At 40.5% G+C, this 20,270-nt stretch overlaps 1 protein-coding gene across 33 annotated transcripts in view; it reads left to right on the forward strand.

Annotated features, from left to right (window-relative positions):
• Aopep (aminopeptidase O (putative)) overlaps positions 1-20,270 on the forward strand; it is a 306,545-nt gene that overhangs the window by 24,216 nt on the left and 262,059 nt on the right. For 32 of the 33 annotated variants that reach the window (XR_013429872.1, XR_013429877.1, XR_013429878.1 and 29 more), the window contains exon 2: positions 13,565-14,500. Coding sequence is in view for 27 of the 33 variants with exons in the window: in XM_078030512.1 (XP_077886638.1) it covers positions 13,704-14,500 (797 nt within the window). In the remaining 6 variants the exon portion in view is untranslated. Of the gene's footprint in view, positions 1-3,909; positions 4,019-13,564; positions 14,501-20,270 lie in introns of all 33 variants that reach the window. The other variant, XM_078030502.1, reaches the window with a different exon arrangement.

Consider the following 20,270-nt stretch of genomic DNA (forward strand, 5'->3'; position numbering starts at 1 on the left):
ATGTTAATGAAAGTAAAATTAATGATACATTTCAAAAAGGAGAAGGCAAGAAGAGAATGAAAAGAAAAAAAGGGAAATAAAGATGAAAGAAGAAAAACATCAAGAATTAAAAAATATGTAAAATTAGGTGTAAGTATGAAAAAATAACAAGGGAAAACAAAATAAACAACACAGAATAAAACAAGCAAAAGCAGTCAACAATTCCCCGGATCCCAGGTATGTGAAAGGGAGCGATGCCTTTCAGACCTCAGATTTTGGAACCTGTCAGCCAAGCAGGCCAAGCCTGCCCACCTCTCGCACCAGCAGGGGCTTCATGCAGTGGTGGTGGCAGGGCTATGTCCCCTGGAGGCCTCTGCATGTGCATGGGTGGACGGGATGTGGCAACACTAGGAGGCCCTGCCGGCCGCTCTGCCCCGTGGAGCCTGTGGATGGTTGGATTGCGCTCCTGGACCTCCAGTCGTGCATGGGCCGAGTTACTAAGCCTGGCATGTACCCTGAGGGCCTCTGAGCAGCTGGAGGAAGGACTCTGGCCTGCCGTCTGCGCTGGAGGGGAGCTGAGAGACCCCAGCCCTCCTGGCCGCTGTGCTGTGGGGGGCTGTCTTGGAGAGAATCCACACTCAGTTGGCCTCCTGCTCCCAGAGCTCGCCTCGCCTTACCAGTTTTGCATGGCAGCACCTTCCGCTTCCCTTGACTGGCGACCTGGTGTCCCACCCAGAGAATTCTCAGCAGCTTTGTGTCACAACCAGTTCCTAAGGCCCAAACTGTCTGCTGAGAAGAGAAGAATCTGTTGGGTCTTGGGGATGTAAAGTGCTGGGGCTTTTTAATCTCCAGCAGTAAGCCCAGACCAGGGGACCCTTCTTGGCACCATCTGAATATGCTGGGAAGCACTGAGAAGTGCCAACCCACTGCAGATGCCAAGGCTCCTGTCTGCTTCCGTCGTATTTACCTGGTGCTGGATTCAGGACTTGCTAAGGGTGCTAGGACTTGCTCATCTACAGCCTGGGTAAAGGGTACTTCTCCAGCAGGCTACCAAAGTACTTAATATTGGGTGCTTGTTCCCCTATTTCTAATAACCAGTATTTCTGGGTTGTTACCTGCTCAGACTATGATTGTACTCCAGAGTTTACCTATGACACCCCTCCCCCATGCAGCCATACCTTGTTGCCGTGGTTTAATCTAGTACAGAAGCAGGGGAGTGCTGAGTGCCTCTAATCCACCATCTTCCTCATCTCTCAATGCACTAAAACAAACAAACAAACAACAACAACTGACAAATCAAGTTTTTTTGTCCCTGGATGATGGATGGGGAGTTGGCTGTATATGCATTGAATAAAATGACAAGAAGTGATAAAGGAATCATCTACAAAGTTAGTCCTGATGGGGGAAATGTACCTGTAATAGGCCATGCCGAGATTTGCTTTGCTGTGTTCTATGGACATATTTATAACAATTTTAATGCAGAAAGATTATTTTTTAGTTTAAAACATAAGCATTTCCAGCATAGATGTCCATTAACAGATGAATGGGTAAAGAAAATGTGGTATATATACACAGTGGAGTTTTATTCAGCCATAAAGAAAAATGAATATGTCATTTGCAGGAAAATGAGTGGAACTTGAGATCATTATGTTAAGCAAAATGAGCCAGCCTCAGAAGGTCATATGCTTTCTCTCATATGGGGAAGATAAAGAGGAAGAAGGGAAAAAAAGGAGGAGGTCAGGGATTTCATGCAAATCAAAAGGATATCAGTCAAGGAAAGGGACCAGAGGGTGGGAGGTGGAGAGGGAGGGGGAAAATGTTGGGGAGTGATATTGGCCAAGTTATATTGTTATATTGTGTGCATACATGAATATAAAATGAAAAATCCCATCATTATGTAGGATTTTAAGGTACTAGAAAAAATGTGGAAAGAGGGAAAAAATAGGTATTTCATGTGAAATTTTTAATTGATAGTGCCAGGAAACAATCAATGTTGATTAAGACATATCTCCTAAGGAGGAATCAGGCATTGAAGTTCAGTAGGTGCATGACCTGAAGTTCAGCCCCTTGATTGGTCAGCTTCTATCGGTGGGTATAACTTCTTTGAAAATGGAGTCGAAATTTCACTTAACTGAAATGAGTTCTCCCAGGAATCCTTTTCTGAACAGTCTGTTGTAATTTAGTCTAAGTGGCACTCTTTAGGGAACTGAAACATGCTTTACTTTGCAAGCAAGTAGCAATCAGAAGAAGAAATTCTTTTTCTTTGAAATAGAGAAATCACTTCCAATCTGATCTTTGCATCCCCATGCCTGCTGATAATGTGAGCATGAACACATTAAGCATGAAAGAGGAATGGCATGTGTGCTCAGTTGTGATCAAGAGCGCTAGAGAACACACAAGCTAACACCAGGGTAGGTGCAGTCCATCCTGTCACATCATGCTTACACAGAGTTCAGAGTAGGCTGACACTGGTGTGATTTCCAGTGTTCTCAGGGTAGACCTCTCCCTACCCTAGTCTAGTTATCATGTGTAAATCAAGCTGCAGTTGACAGGGATTTGCTTTCTTTATCCTGGAAAAGGTCTTTGAGTCAGACTCTGCTTTGGCCTCACTGTGTTGATTTTCATCACAAGCACTTTTATAATTCCCACATTTTTTTCTTCTTTTCATACACATATCTCAATAGGGTCTTTCATTACATGATTACAAATTGTATGCTTCGTGAAAGCAGTAAATTTAAAGAAAGATTATTTAAAATCTGAGGCCAGAGAGCATGGTTTCTCTTACTTACAGTTTGGCTTAAAGATTGGTATTTAAGTTGGTATCATTCCACATGTGGTAATCCTGCAAAGTGCTACAAATTTTTATTTATAGTTAAGGGAATAAACCCAAATCCACTCTTCATTATGTTGTCTTGCATTATTTGCCCAGTGATAAATGACATTGATGTGTGGGTGCAAGTTTTGCAATGAAAGACCCTATTGTAGCCTATGGGGCTGCGGCTGGGGTCCAGTCAACATCACGTTTTTAGAATGTCCTGGTCCTTGCAATTTAAACCTATAGCTTTATGTTGTTTTAACACTGTATTTTTACTCAAAGTAAAATAAAATAAAAAGGAATGAACAAAGAGGGAAAACTTAAGGTTGTAATGTTAGAAACCAAATAAAATGACTGAAGGCATATCCTAAACTCAAAGATTAAAATTGTTCCAGAGATAATAGTAATCCTTTGAGTGGCCTGTTTCTGCTATTTAGAAATGACTTCTGCTTTGAAAATTTATTAACTGTTGGATGCCAGAGAACCAAATTAGAGAGATCTGAAGACAGTCTGAAAGAAAAATTCTGAGGGGCAGGGAAGTTGAATAGCTGCCTCAGCCTTTGAGGAAAAAATAGTTCCATGTCATGTCAGTTTATCCAAACCAGTGTTCCAAACTCTGGGTTCTGTTCCTCGTAGGGACATAATGTTTTGCAGGTGATTAACTTTAATGAATTTGAACTTCTAGTAGTGCCTCCTCTATAGTAGGAAGCGATCAGAATCCCAGTTTAATTGGATTTAATTGGGCTGTTTGGCTACCTCATACATGCATAGCTTGGGGGTCAAAAAGAGATACCAAAATACAGTACAGTAATGTATTCAAAGTGCAAGAGAGTTTTTGAAGAAGGAAAGAGGTGGATATTTTGGAGGGTGGATTAGTCTTAGATTATATTTGTTTTGTTTTGAAATAGAAACATAATAAATAAGAGGGAATTTCAGTTTTGAATCAAGTAGTTCAGTCTCCACTCATCAGAAGTTTGGATAATTAAATCAGGAATCTACTAAAATGCCATTTTACTAAGTACAGAATGAGGGATCTTTTAAAAAGTTAATAATTAAGTAAGATTTTAGGGGTAATATATCTGAAGCAAATGTGCCCTCCTTTCCCATTCATTCAGAACTGAAAAGAAAATCATTCCACAATTTTCTGGGTCCTTCATCATTTCTGATGAGAAGCCAGATGTCACTCTTACAGGAAGACAACTTTCAAATGTGCTGTTGTTCCACGTATGTACTGTGTCATTTTATTGTGGCTGCTTTTAAGATTTTTTTTTTTAATCTTTGGTTTTCAGCAGTTTGATAATGGCATACATAGATATGATTTCCTTTGTATTTATCCTGCTTGAGCTTGCTCAGATTCTTGAGTCTTCAAATTTATAACTTACCAAATTTGGAGAATTTCAGCTATTTTAAAAATAATCTGTGTCTTTTGGGATACTTTCAGAGGTTGCAGAGTTAGTATAGGGAGTTCCTACACACTCATCGCCCGGCTTCCCCCAAGATTCACATATTATGTAATTAAGATGTACTTGTTAAACTACAAAAGTAATGATGGTACAATGCTATGAACTACAGTTTTTCTACTGATGTCCTCCTCTTTTTTTTTCTTCCTGTTTTAGAATCCCATCTAGGATACCATATTGCATTTTATCATGGTATCTCCATTCTGTAAGTCTTTCAGACTTCACTTACTATTCACAGCCCTGACATTGTTGATGGGTGCTGAGCAGATGTTTTTCAGAATGTCCTTCAGTGTGAACTTGTCTGATATTTTCTCAGGTTTACATTGATTTAGGGACTATTATGGAGGCAAGGTGCCTTTCTCACTGCATCATATCTGGGGTAATGATAGCAATACGACTTATTTTTGGTGCTGTTAAGCTTGATAATTTGGTTAAGTTTGTGTGTACCAGATTTCTGAACTATAAAATGAGTATTTTTTTCTATTCCCTATTTGTTGGAATCAAATCATTAAATCCAGCCAATACTCAAGGGGAGGAAGATTAATCCCTACCTCTTAGAAGAAGTAACATCTACATATATTATTTGAAATTTTTCCATAAGAAGATATAGCTCCCAATTTACTATATGATCATTTGTTTACATCACAATAGACTCATAGACATGTGTCTTATTCTTTGGGTTCTAACCCAGTACTACCATTATTTGTTTGCTTGCTTAGGCCAAACTCGCCATTAGCAGCTTTCCAGGCTGGTGCCTGGGGCCTTTCGAGGTGCCCTGGTCTTCCCCACTCTTTGCCTCTGTGATGCTCTAAGCTCTTCTTGTATTTTCCCTGCCCAAGTCCTATGGTCGGCCATTTTTCCAAGGGGGCCTGGTTCCTTTATTGGAAAATGGTATTTAGAAATCAAGACTTGGTGCTGGTTGTGCTCACTGCTGCTTCTTGCCTTTTTTTTAAATTTTATTTTATTTTTTTTATTGGTATACTTTGCTAACTCATTCTTTTTGAACTGTTGTTTTTGGACTCCAGTTACATTCACATTAAATTTTTTGATTTTGTTCCAAAAACACCTGGGGTGCTTCATTCTTTTCAACATTTTTTTTCAGGTTTTCATACTGGATAATTTCTGTATAACTATTTTCAAGTTCAGTTGCTCTTTCTTCTGTGATCTCTAGTCTACTATTGAAAACCTACCAGTGAATGTTTAAATTTCATATATATATAGTTTTCAGTGGACACAGCATCTTTATTTTTATTTTTATGTGGTGCTGAGGATCGAACCCAGCGCCCCGCGCATGCTAGGCAAGCGTGTTACCGCTTGAGCCACATCCCCAGCCCAAGTTTGATATATATTATTCTTCAATTGAGAATTTATTTTGCTTTTTTATTTTTAGTAATTCTATTTCTCTTTTAAGTTTTATTTTAGTTCATTTTATCATAGCATTTATGTCCTTAATTTATAATAGTAATCACTGCTTTAAAATCCTTGTTTGCTCATTCAACTCAAGTTGGTCTTCATTGATTGCTTTTTCTCTGAGTATGGTTTATATTTTGTTGTTTCCTTTTATGCTTAATATTAGGATTGTGATCCATACTAGTAGAAATTCTGGGTTCTGTTCCTCGTAGGGACATAATGTTTTGCAGGTGATTAACTTTAATGAATTTGAACTTCTAGTAGTGCCTCCTCTATAGTGGGAAGCAATCAGAATCCCAGTTTAATTGGGTTTAATTGGGCTGTTTGGCTATCTCATACATGCATAGCTTGGGGGTCAAAAAGAGATACCAAAATACAGTACAGTAATGTATTCAAAGTGCTAGGTAAAAAATAACTCTACAGTTAGTTAAGTAATCACTTAATAGTGAGAATTTAATGAAAGCATTGCAAACATGCAAGTGTTGGAAGAATTCACTCTTGTTGCTTCTGAAAGAAATGCTAAAGTGAAGAGGAAATTGAGGCATATGGTATTTTCCAAACATGGCCATAGCAATATCTCCCATCTCCCATGCTTTTCTACTCTGTGACTTACCACTTGCCCATCAAAAGGGGAGTCTCTTCCCCTCTCCTTGAATCTTCATTGCCTCGTGATAGATTGTAGTGGAATTGATAACCACATTGACTTTCAAGGCCAGGCAAGAAGAGGCCATGCAGCTTTCAACTGTTGTTTTAGGGATGCTTCCTCTGGGGGATGCCAGCTTCTATATCAGATGTCCAACTATTATGAGATCCCCATATTGGAGAGGCTTTGTGTAGCCAATCTGGTCGTCAGAGTCTCTGGATAAGCCTGTCTTCTCATTGATTACCGGGGAGTGACATGGATGAATCCCCAAGCTATAGAAGTGTGGTGCCAGCTGAGTGTTGCCAGAATAGAACAAAATGGTTTCAGTTTAAAGCCGCAAGTTAATTTGTTATGCAGCAACTAGAACAACACCGACCCAGAAGGAAGGAGTGGACATGTGACCCAGTTGTAAGGAAGCTGATGAACATATTTGTAAATACATATAAATAAGTTATACTTGTAAATATTGGCTTTTTTTGGAGGGGGGGTACTGGGGATTGAACTCAGGGGCACTCAACCACTGAGCCACATCCCCAGCCCTATTTTGCATTTTATTTAAAGACAGGGTCTGAGTTGGTTAGCGCCTCGCTTTTGCTGAGGCTGGTTTTGAACTCGAGATCATCCTGCCTCAGCCTCCTGAGCCACTGGGATTATAGGCATGTACCACTGCACACAGCTTAAAATATTGGCTTTTAAAAAATGTTGGATGGGACTTCTTAAAAATAATGTGATACTAAGACATTAGCAACAGGAATATAGACGTTGGTATGGAGTAAGGAAGAAGAAAAACTGTTGATTAGTCTTTCTAAGGTGCTTATAGTTTTTTGGAAGGCTTTTAGAGATTGACTTTAAGTAGGTATGTTAAAGAAAATAAATAGATTTTATAACTAACACTAGAAGGTAAAACAGGTGTGCAGTAAAAATTTCAACAAAAATCAGAAAAGTAAAACCTTAAGAAAGAAGCAAAGAAAATCACGTAAATAGAAAACACAAAATAAGCTAGACATGGTGGCCCATGCCTGTGATCTCAGCTACTCAGGATACTGATATAGGAGGATTGCAAGGTTGAGGCCATCCTGAGCAACTTAGTGAGACCCTTTCTCAAAAAAAAAAAAAGGTTAAGATGAGTGTCATTATAACTGTAATTGTGATAAATGTAGACAAATGAGTTTCAGTCAATAAATGTGATACTTAGGTTAAAAATCCAGCCAGTGCTGGGGATGTGGCTCAAGTCGTAGCGCGCTCGCCTGGCACGCGCGGGGTGCTGGGTTTGATCCTCAGCACCACATAAAAATAAAATAAAGATGTTGTGCCCACCGAAAAACTAAAGGGTAAATATTTAAAAAATTCTCTCTCTCTCTCTCTCTCTCTCTCTCTCTTAAAAAAAAAAAAATCCAGCCAGATGTTATCTTCAAAAAGTAGTCTAGGCAAAACAACCCAGAAGGTTAAAAATAAAGGGATAGAAAAGATGTACCAGGAAAAAAAAAAAACCTGAAAGAAAGTAGGTGTGACAACAATAATATCAGGTAAAATGGAATTTTTACGTCTTTTACCCACAGAAGTTGCATATGTGAACTGGGAGGTGTGTACAAGGATGTTCAATGCAGCATTGTTTGTAATAATGAAAAATTTAAGAGAAATACCTGATCAATAGGTAAATAATAATATTGATAGATGGTAGAATATTCACATGGGACACTAAACAGCAGTTAAAGAAACAAACTACATCTGTATGCATCAACATGGGTTTATTTCAATACTATTGACTAAGTTGCATAATAATGTCAATGTTATGTTTCTAAACCCCAAACAACAAATTTGGACTAAATTTCCTTTTAATCCTGAAGTTATTTTACTGAAATTATTTGATCACAGCAGTGAGCTGTGTTCCTGTGACTATATACAGGTGAATTTCTGAGGAACTGTGCCCAGAAACAGTATATTTCAGCAAGTAAACTGGTTATGTCCAAGAGTATTTGATGTGTCCTAAAGAATGCACACACTTGATATAGAGAAAGCTGTCGCCTCTGATCAAATAAATAGTCTATAGAATAAAATATTTAGTAATTACTCAAAGTGTGTTCAGTGCTATAGAATAAGCGTGTATGCAAAAATTTCTCTTCCCCAATTTGCTTAGGAGGAAAAAGACGTAGAATAAAATGCTATAGGTGTATCCTGAGAAGAAGAAAGGAGTGATCTGGAGGAAGGTGTTTGTTAAATAGTAAATTTCTACCAGACTGTAGAAATGACACAGCCAGACGTGTTACATAAGAGATGTTAAGGTCACAGATCTTCAGATGTCAATTTCATGGGTATTTATTGAGAACCTACTGTGTACAGAGTACTCTGCTTAGCATGGTTGTGAACACAAAATTGAATTGGGGGGGGGCCCAAGGAGTTCCTGGATCGCTGAAGGGTGGGGCAGCTCTGAATTGAGGCAGATGAGTTAAGGGCCAGGAGGATGACATGCATTGCTTCATAAGCTGGAAGCGAGGCAAATTGTTTCTTAGAATGATTGGGATGTTTTCACAGAGGCTGCTTCAGTTTGGGGGCTTGAAAGTGGCAGAGTAGTTTCTTTTCTGAGCCATAGCTCTGTTTATTATTTGATCCTCCCCCAACCCATTAAGAAAAATGTTGCTGTACATTAATCCTTTCAAAGCATTTTAATGGTGTTACTGAGACAATCACGTAAGCCTTTAAAAGACACACCACATAGCACACTTGTTTTAGAGGCTGCGGTGGTTAGCCACTGGAACACTAACCACTGGTTTTGATAAAGGGGGGAGGGATTTTATATGTTATAGCTTATGACAGAGAATGGAAAAATGCTTCAGTGAGACACGCTGGCATTTTAAATTGGAGCACAATAATAGCCAAAAGTGCTGAAGTCAACGGACTGCTTAGAAATATGGTTACCATTTGCTGAGAGAGGCCTTTCAAGGTGGCCACAGACATGTGTTTGCAACCACAGTCAGTTCAGTTTTGCCCTAAATGTGGGACTGTGACCCTGATTGACGCCAGTGAGAGCTATGTACTTCCAGAGATAGGGGATTTAGGTTTCCAGAAATCCAAGACAAGTAGGAAATAGGTGAATAAGCCACATAATATACAAACCATAATGTAGGTTGGAAACCAGGCAGCAGTGACTGCTCTTCTGGGGCTGGATTAAAAAAATCCTCCCTTTCCTCCCAAAGTTGAATTCTTCACAAGAAAAACTGATTACTAGTCTGCACAAATTGAAGAAAACAAAGAAGGTAGAATGCGAATATGCAAGGGTATCTTAGAGGTAACATCTGATTTATGACTTAGACGATATGAAGAGATAACCATGAAATCTAGAAGATGAAAATTCCAAGGAAGAGCATCAGCTAGAGGGAAAAGTTCTATTCCTCACAAACAGAAAGAGATGGGGGGACCTTGGGCACAGCGCTTTCCTTCTCTTGACTTCTTTGTTTTAAGTTGTAGAGGAGAGCTGCATGAGTGAGCCTGAAAATTTGTCCAGCTCCAAAGTTTAATGATATAAAGACTAGTTAAAATGGAGAGCAGAGGGATGGAAATGTAGTTCAGTGGTGGAACACTTGTCTAGTAAGTAAGTGTGTGATCTTGAGTTTGATCCTCACTGTCTCAAAATGTATAGATGAATAAATAAGCAAGCTACAGTGCCAAATGTAGCCTTTGTTTTTAAAGATGGTAACCTGAAGGCTGGGGGTGTAGTTCAATGGTAGAACTCTTCTTGCCTAGCAAGTAGGAGTTCAATCCCCAGCACCCCCCCCCCCAAAAAAAAAGGTTGGTCTTTGAATAGAATGGAATGGTAAAGAGAAAAATGTTAGCAAGAGAAAAAAAAATCAAATAAAACAAGATTGTCAATTTGTAAGTTTAGTAAGTGGAAGGTGATGGTGTTGGGGGAATGGTTCTTTCCTGTTTCGGTCATTTCCTTCGTGTTGAGGGAGTTCAATTAGAGTGACATTCCTGGTTTTGTGTCTTTATCTCACAAGGTGGCTTAATTTAATAAACTTGGGCATGTTCCAATCATCTCCTCCCCTTTGATTTTTAGGTAGCAATCCTTTCCACAGAGAGCTGTTCTCCTGTACAATTTGAGCCCTTAAGTCTTACTTGGGGCAGTGGGGGGCGGTGATCTTTCCTCTCCTTGGAGCTCTGACCTGACCCAGATTGTCTGAAACCATCTGGGAACCGGGGATGCAATTTCCTGGTATCTTTGGGTCTTGCAGTAAGCCATGTTCTCCAGTTTAGCTTTCATCAGTAGTGATGATGATATTTTGGTCTCCCATCACTACTGATGCCATGTCTTTACTATATTTCTTGTATGTTTGGAATTTGGTGGGAAGGGAGAGTGTTGTTTATTTGGCTCTCTTAAGACTCCAGAATTGGGTTCAGAGGGCAGGATTGGCTTGATGCAGAAGGGATGCTGTTCCCTCCAAATTAGGAGAAGGCAGTAGTTATGAACAACTGGATATGCTTTGAGGTATGATGAAGTTTCAGAGATCATCTCAGTAAAGATCAAATAATCACCTGAGAACCAGTCAGCAAGCATGGAGCTGGAAAATGAGCAGAAGGAAAGACTCAGAATGGCCACAGTGAAGCATGTAGCCAAGAATCTGCTAAGAGGACCAAAGAATAGCCAGTCACAACAACAAGGGCTGAATTGTTTAAAATATACTCCAGAGCTGGGCATGATGATGTGTGCCTGCAGTCCTAGCTACTGCAGACACTGAGCCAGGAGGATCACTGGAGCCCAGGAGTTTGGGGCCAGCCTGGGCAACTTAGCAAGACTCTTTCTCTCATAAATCAAAACAAAACAAAAACAAAAACCACACCACATAGCACACTTATTTTAGAGGCAGCAGTGGTTAGCCACTGGATAATGACAGGTTTTGGTCACAGTGGGTTTGATAACAGCCTGGAAAGGATAGGCTTTAAGACAGTGTCACAGCATTGTTCTCTGCACCCAGGCACAAAAGCAGCAAACATTGTTTTGTAAAATATATTTTATTCTTAAAGTATATAAACTTTCAGAAATAAATGAAGGATCTATTAGGGTTAGACAATGAATATTTACATCTATATTGGTATCAGTGCTAACCTAGTTTTCTTCAAGTGTGATAAGTTTAGACAACCACTAAGGTTATGTGTGTGTGTATTTTCAGGCTTTTTAAAAAATATATGTTTTAAAAAAACAACAACTAGTCAACAGCTGTATATTAGCAATTCCAAACACCAGCAGGATGAAGATCATTGAACATCATTGTTTCTCATTGCATGGATATAGTCAATGGCTTTATCAGAGGTTGTTATTAATTAATGGCAATTCAATCACTTTCATTCAGAAAACAGTATACCCTAGCTTATCCCCTGTGCCTGTTGACTCTTCTAGCACTAAGAGAAGTACCAGTTTTTTCCATAAATAAACTTCAAACTGTTCTTTTTTTGTGCGGGTGGGATCTGGGGGTTGCACTTAGGGGCACTCGATCACTGAGCCACATCCCCAGCTCAATTTTGTATTCTATTTAGAGACAAGGTCTCACTGAGTTGCTTAACGCCTTGCTGTTGCTGAGGGTGGCTTTGAACTTGCAATCCTCCTGCTTCAGCCTCTTGAGCCGCTGGGATTACAGATGTGCGCCACTGCACCTGGCTCAAACTGTTCTTCACTTCCCTGACTTCTCTGTACTCCTTTTGTGTTTAACATCATTACTGCATGCAGTTTGGTAGAGGAGCCGGTGGGGTCAGTGAAGGATTCTGAGAGGCGGTTGCACTTGAACCAGGGTGTAGAAGGAGAACAGAATTTGGCAGATGGGATCCAGGAGCACTTCAGTTGCTTCTTAGTGCCAAGGTCTGGCAGGGCTGGAGTTCTTTAGGGATCGGAGTCTTAAGCAGGCCCTTTGGTTGGAGAACAGGGTGCAACGGGAGTGTCATCCCCATAACTGGAGAAGTAGCTTTAGTTAGATCATATCAGGCCACGGGAGGCTCCACTTTTTAAAGTTAAGTGAGATTTTAGTGAGGAAATGTCTTTGTGAGAGGTAAAAACCTAAAAATTCAATAGGGTTGTTTGCTGAAATGAGATTCTAGAAGGAAGGGAAATAAAAAGATTTAGTAGAGAGGCAGATAAAGTCAGAAGGGAAGTGAGGAGGAGTTAAAACAGAAGGGGGAGCACTGCAATTTGCTTGAAAGGTCAATGCAAGTAGTGTTGTTTTGTAGTTCACAGAAGAATGCCTCTTGATATTTAGAAATATAAAAATTGTTTTAAATATATCTACTCTGTCAGAATTTTCTTTTCTCCTGCTATTTTATTTTCATTTTTGGTAAAAGAATAAAAAAAGAACAGCTTACGCTAAAAGAAATTAGGTACACATCAGGGACTGAATAATTTCAAATAATTTCTCTTTCAGCTGCATTGCTATTATATAATAAGAATACATTTTGATTCAGAACTTTTATGAAGAACTTGTACACTTTATTGCAACATCTGTTTCTGTGTTTTAATTTCTCTCCTTCCTTTTATAGGTATTTGCATACTATTTTTTTCAAATGAGAAGACCTTTTGTTTGCCACAAAAAGGCTATTATCCAGAATGTTAATGGGTTTTCAGCTATTAAGATGTAATGATATACCTTGAGTATTTAACTATAAATTTGAAAAATCTCCATGAACAATCTCAAAGGAATACTTAGAATGCACTCCTGGTAAATTGGCTCATTTTCCCGTAATTTACTGGAAGTGCTGATATGAGAGCAGCCCTAATGTGAAAAGTACATTAATCCCTGGAGTTACATTGTATGTATTAAATTATTACTCTCAAAGAATAAAATGTATGAGTCCATTTAGCCCTCATTCACACTTGTTACTTAGAATCACAGTAGAGAAACAATCACTTATCTTTTGATGCACAAAATTAGAAATGATACATTTAATATCTTCTAAAACAAGAAGCACAGTGATGATCAGTTATGATTTTGCATAACAATTGCTCTTTTTCAAAACAAGGATTTTTTAGTGAGGAACACAATTCTTTCAGCTTTGTGGAGGCCCATTTCATTCCATTGGTAATTGAAATATTTTTAGAAATCCATAGCGCAGCTTCTTTCATGTCAGTCAAAAAGCTTAGTGTGCCTTCTAGCCACGAGTACCTGCCACGCTGGGGGATTGTTAGGGATGGTAGTCAACTCGCAGGAGCAGCGGTTTGCAGAAGCGTTTAGGATCTTATTTGGAATTTTACCTTATTGTCTTTTTCTTCTTTGCCAGGAGACTGAAAGTCGTGGAAGCATAACTTGTGGCATAGGTGTTTTTTGAGGAAGCAGCCATTTATGATTCTGGAAGATTAAGGCAAGAGAGGAAGCCCCATCTGAGATTTTAACCAACCTTTCAAACAGCAGACTACACCATGGACACGAAGCTGGACCCTTCCAGAGATGATCTGCCTCTTATGGCCAACACCAGCCACATGCTTGTGAAGCACTATGTGCTGGATTTAGACGTGAACTTTGAAAGTCAGACCATTGAGGGCACCATAGTGCTTTTCTTTGAGGATGGAAACCAAGTCAAGAAACAAACTAGTTCCACCAAGGAAATCTGCCAATTGGAGTCAAATGAAGCCTGCACATTTAGGACACCTGAGCCCTGCCATATTCCTGCAACAAATGCAAGGACCGACTCATCTAAATTGGGATATAATGATTTTGCAATCTGTGATAAAGGTGAAAAAGATACTTTTGATAAAGATGGTAACCATGACAACCAGGAACAGGCTTCTGGTATCTCTAGCTCAGAGTACTGCTGTGACACAAGGAACCATGGGAGAGAGGATTTTTTGCTGGTGTTGGACTGCTGCGATTTGTCTGTGTTAAAGGTTGAGGAGGTGGATGTTGCTGCTGTGCCAGGTATTGAAAAATTTACAAGGTCTTCCAAGCTCTCGGTTATTTCTGAGGAGCTCAGGAATGAGGTTGTTGGTGAACTTGTGACTCTGCCTGCGGATCGTTGGAGGGAGCAGCTGGATTATTATGCTCGCTGTGGCCAGGCTCCTGGCTGTGGGGAACTGTTCTTTGACACTGATACTTGGAGCTTACAGATCAGGAAGCCAGGGGCTCTGACGGCTTCTGAGTTCCCTCATGCCATCAGGATATGGTACAAGACCAAACCTGAGGGGCGGTCAGTTGCTTGGACCTCAGACCAGAGTGGCAGGTAGGTTATCTGAGCACTCCACAGTCACAGTAATCTTGCTCTCAGACAAGGGACCAGTTCTGTGGAGATGCTCTCGCTTCTTCTGTGACATTACCCAGGTAGCCGCAAATCCTAGACACACAGAAAAGCAAGTAAATTCTCAGGTAAACTGAACTCTTAATAGGATTACCTCCTATAAGTCAGAATGAAAAGATTACTTTATTAAGCTCTGGCATTTTGGAGTAAGGCGATTGAAAGGCAAGCTTAATGATGAGACTCTGAGCCTACCTCCTGGTTGAGATCACTATGACTCTCAGTGGAGTCGATGGGAATGAGTCTCCGAGCAAGTATTTTTTCAAAATTCCTTCACAGTGCCCCTAAGAGAATATAGATGGCTGTGAAATTGGGTTGGTGCAAAGCTGGGCAAAGTGCTGTCCAATAAAACCAGCTCTGCTTTGTAACTTTCATACTGTACCTCTCCTTGGGCAGCCGTGTCTCCCTGGACTCTGTCAGTTGTCCTTTGATGTGAGCCCCCAAAGAACTTGAAAGATCTGTTTCTGAGGAGTGAAATAGTCTGTCCTGCTGAGGCAGGGTTCTGCCTCTCTGGCGCCATTCCTGGTATTTGGCAAGAGGAAGCTCCCTATTCTTTAGTGCAGGGAAAGGCTTGATGCGGCTTCCTTTTCCAGGGGAGGCATTTAGGCAGCCATTTGTTCTTTTCTTATGGCTCTTTCTCCAATATCCTCTAAATTTTAGAATTAAGAATGTCTAAATCAAACTTAGATTCCTCATTATTTTACCTATTTTTCTTTTTTTTTTTTTGCTAGTGTACTGCCAATCATTGCAGATCTTGGGAGGAGGGATGCCGAGTTTGAGAGCCGCCTTTACAGTTTTGGGAGCAGGGCTCTCCTGCAATTGTTTACATCGCTCCTCAGCTTCCCTCCAGCCCTCTCATACTTCTTAGATTTTTTTTTTTTTAAGTATTACTTTGACTTTGAGCTATAATTATCCCATTCTTTGCCTCTAATCTTACCTCCTGCTCTGGTTCCTAGCCCTCTGAGAATGAGTTCACTTCCTGTCTTGTTTCTAGTCTGAGACAGCCTTTGGGAAATTGCAGAGTTGAGACAAACTGACATCAGTACCAATCATAGTGATTGATTTATGGAATAAGTTATTGGATTTTCTTTGGAGACCAGGAGGGAAGGAAAAGAAGTAGGTGTTCAGATTTGTTTGAAATTATTAGAATTGTGATTTTCAGTAAGATTTAAGTACATACATCTTTGAATATTTAACTAGGAAATTGTAGTTTTTACACTCAGATATTTTTGAGAAAAACATTAGAGAAATCGCAACTGAGGGACATTTGACTCGGTATCTGATCGTGTTCTTCAACACTATCAAGAGCAGCTTGAACAAGCAAAGTCTAAGAACTGTCAGTCGGGAGGAGCCTGAGGAGAAGTGGTGATCAGAAGTGCTCGAGTGTCCTGAGATGGCAGAGAGCAGACAGGGAAGACGGAGGAGGTCTGAATGCAGCGTGCACTCCAGTCACCAGTCATGGCCACTGGGTATTATCTTAAAAAACATCTAATGCTGTTCCAAAACAAAGTTTATTAAAAAAAAAAACCCTCAGATTTAGAAAAGTCACCATCTTTCTCCCCAGAGACCCCCTTTGTAAGATCTGTCCTCCCACTTTTTATCATTAAGTGCAGCGTTCTCTGGAGAAGAATCAATATGTTTAAAATTATAAAAGAGCAGTTATCCTCTAAGTAATTATCAATAATTCTTCTTCCCCATTATTATTCTAGCTCTAAAATGAAGTACCTGGAAGTAGTGCACTCCGTCTGCCTGTCTTGGTCTAGCCACTTTGCAGTTGTGCCAACTCTTGAACCTCAAGGTCCCTTCTTGCCTCTGTCCTCAGATCCTGGACTGTAGGTGACATTTGAGTGACTGGCAGAGGAAACATGGATAACAATCTGCTACAACACACTTCTTGGAAAAGGTGTTTACTTTTATGTGCTCTGTGGACTTGTGTGTCCTTTAAAAATATTGTGAAGAAAGCAAGAACAAGGTCAGGAGTATGTAAAGATGTTCTTGCAGAGCTAGAAAGGAACAGGACTTAATATCTTTTTTATTCTAATTTCTAAATACACCCAAGAAAATATTTTTAAAATAGAAATTACTGAGTTCATGTGTTTTCTTCATTTTCGTTGCATTTCTTACATTTTCCCCATTTCACTGAATAAAATGGTATTTGCTTTTAATTATTTTAAATTTAATACCTTTATTTTATTTATTTATTCTTATGTGGTGCTGAAGATCAAACCCAGTGCCTCACACATGCTAGGCAAGCGCTCTGCCACTGAGCTCAACTGCAGACCCTAAAATGGTATTTAAAACCAAAGCCTTCTTTCCATAACCCACTCCCTTTCCCTTAGGATCTTGAGGGTGGTTGGGGAAGCGCCTCATAGTCTAGTAGGTCTGGGCTTAGCTGATGACATCAGTGAATGAGGGTCAAATAGAAGGGAATTGGGCTCAATCTAGGAAATCTATAAGGAAAAGTACAGTTATTTGAATTGCCTTGCAGGATACGAAAACTAACTGGGGAAGCACATTATAAAGTAAAAGTAATATTAAAATTTAAACTTTTCTAAAGCACCGTGGTATTCTTGATTTAGACTAGGCCAGCCAGGATGAAGTTGGCAAAATACGACTTTTTTCTTTGTTATATTTATTGCTTAGCCATTGGAACAAGGAAGCAGTACACTTTTGTAGTATTTTTAGTTTGACATCAAAAACAGATGTTAAACATGCCCCCTCCCCCACACACTATGAATTAACTTCATTATTTTGTATCTCACTGTAAAGGAAAGTTTTAGAATTAAAAGAATGAGCAGAAGAGGCTTCCAAAGAGATTTCATGTATAGAGGAAGTGTTTCTACGATTAGTGCCTTTTTTTTTTTTCTTGCTTCAAGAAACCAATACAAAATTCATGAGAACTAAAGTGGAAATACAGGTTAATTCTGTAATATTATCATATAATTGCAAAGAAGGGGTTAGTAATTCCAAACTTGAAAATGTTTGAAAGGGCTCATGTTTTGGCCTCCTTCTCCCACGCCCTCTACGTATGGCTGCATAGCCAAGAATCCTAGGCCCTAAGGAGAAAAGATGGCAAGGGACTACCTTAGCTAAACAGAGTGCCCCAACATCAAACGGGCAGTTGAACAGCAGATGATGATAACAGGCAGCGGCATGCATGACCAGGAGTGAAGGGCGCTGAAGAGACCTGGGAGGTGAGAGCGTAGCTCAGGACTTGAGACATGTCACTTTTCATCTCAGAGCTTACTTTCCTCGAATGTAAAATGAGACGGTTCCAGGAAAGGATCTCCAAGTGTTTTCTGCGTATATGATCCTATGAGAGCTACTGTAGATGCAAAGCTGGATCCCTGCTGATGAAGGGGCTTCCAGGTGACAAATACAGTCTTTGCCTTTATAGGCAGCTTGCCTGTCTTGTACCCTAAACACCTCCATAAAGAAGTGGTTGAATTCTGGCTTAGAGCCATTCCAGTCCTGTCCATATCAAAGTCGCGTCCTCTGTGGACCTGCTATAGAGTCAGTATGATGGGTGAATTCTGATTTTTGTGTTTGTGCCATGAAGTAGAAAGATAATAAGGAAAGGGTGTGGGTGTCGGGGGGTGGAGAGAGAGAGTGTGTGTCATAGTTGACTTGTCCTATCCCAGTATTTTTGGCTTCTTGGTTTTTGTGGCATAAAAAAGCAAGAAGTTTTTACTTACCTTCAGTGGAGACTGTAACCTAGTTTGAATGAGAACATGGGGTTGTAAAAAAGATTGGGCACAAATAGAACAAATTGAAAAAGACTAGAGAAGGCCTGAGACTTCGTAATCCTGGGAAGCTTTTAAAAGATTCTGACTGATTTGCCCTGTATGTGGCTCCTGGCCAGGCCCCAGAGACCAGGCCTCACTTTTGGAAGGATCCCATCAAACCCCACAACACACACGGACCCTGCAGGCTCATTACCCGCTACTGCTTCTCCCAGCAGCCTGTCCCCGGTACTTGAACTGTGATCACCAGCCTCTGAAAAAGGGGTGTCTCGATGGAAAGTAGTAGAACTTAACTGTTTTGAACTTTTCTCCTGACTGCAAAAAGACAAATGCACATAGCTGTCAACTGAAAAGAAAGAAAATAATGTGCTTCGAATGACTCCCCCACAGGCTCCTTTCTAGCAGGGTCCTTAGGATCGCTTACCTTGGAGGCACTGTCAGTGTGGCTGGGTTTCCTTTGGCCACTAGGTGAACACAGGCATTTAACAAGAAGCTGAAGCAATTGTTATTGTACAGGTTCTTTCAGGTTAGAAGTTCTTTAATGGCAGCAAGCCATGGACCTGCCTCTCCAGCCATCTTACTATGTTTCCCTCTTCTTTATGATTTCCACTGTCCTTATGCCCAACTGCAGTGAACCTGGGCTGCCCAGGGGGTCTCCCTCATGGGTGGATTTCCCAGGGCATGTGAGATGAGCCCTGGTGAGAAAGCATTTTCCTTTGCGTGCTAGAAGGAGTTATTCGGTCTGGAAATAATGACGTTAGAAGCATCAGAGAATTCCAGGCTGGCGCCTGCACATCTCTCCCACAAGCCTTTTAGCAACAGAGCCGAGGTGCAAGGCTGTGCATGTTGAATAAACACAGCTGCATTTATTTCAGTGATTACACATTCAGATACTGTGCAGCCTGTTTATAAATGCACATTGATTTTCCTCCCCTCTGGGTGAGGGGCCAGGGAAGCAGGGAATCAGCTTGCATATGTAGTGGGTCTCATTTGAATGTGTGCATGATGGAAGCCATCTTTCCTCTGGAGTCACTACATAGGATGTATAATCGCGTGACTCTGTGAAGACCCCATGTTTACCTAGCCTCTGTCTGCTGGCAGTTGCCCCAAATTCCGCCAGGATTTATCCACAGGATGAAGCTTTCATCTCTGTTAAAAGAGAGTTACCTAACTTTAAATTGTTTTCAGTATTTGCACTATGACGTGAGACATGCAGAAGGATACCAGGCTGTAAAAGATCAAAGGCTTTTGGTTATAAAGAATTTAAGCCCTGGCACTTGGTTTGGGCATGTTGGGAAGGGAGGAGTGAGCTTGTAGCTGAGAAGGAGGGAAAGGCCTGGGAAGGAGGAGGCTGGGATCACAAAGATACTGCCTTTTCAAGAAGCCAGTGCCTAGGGCCTCCCTCTATCTGTGAAAACATTCCAACAAAAAGCGATTGAGTCTTACTTTAGACATGGGTGTGTTTGTGGGTGTGGCTTTTAAGACTTGTGGCTGTAGCTCTGGATACCAAGTGGGAAGCCAGAAAGAAAACACTTTGACTTTTAACAGAAACGGACTCCAGCAGTGTAAAGGGTAGGATAGGAAAAGAGAATTGGGAGGATGTGGAGTTGTTGGAGGCAGTGCTTCCTTAGGGTCTGACCGGGTCACTAACCCCTTGACGGGAGAGTTTAGTTACCCAGGCAACAAAATGGCTGAAAGAGCCTTCACGAGAATGACAGAAGAAATCTGGACAAAATTCTAGAACAAAATGTTCTGAACTAGATTGCGAGAGGGGACATAATTCAAAATTGGGAAGGGAAGAACGTGGGCAGCATGTGGGTTTTCAATCTATACTATGAAAGGATCCCCCCATCCTTGCTGGCACGTGACTTGGCACGGATAATGCGCTGCATGAGTGTCATTCCTAGACACTCTGGGTTAGGTCTGAGTATAGACACTTGGTCCCATTTTTGGAC

This window comes from Ictidomys tridecemlineatus, chromosome 13 (assembly GCF_052094955.1).
Source record: "Ictidomys tridecemlineatus isolate mIctTri1 chromosome 13, mIctTri1.hap1, whole genome shotgun sequence".
NCBI lineage: Eukaryota > Metazoa > Chordata > Mammalia > Rodentia > Sciuridae > Ictidomys > Ictidomys tridecemlineatus.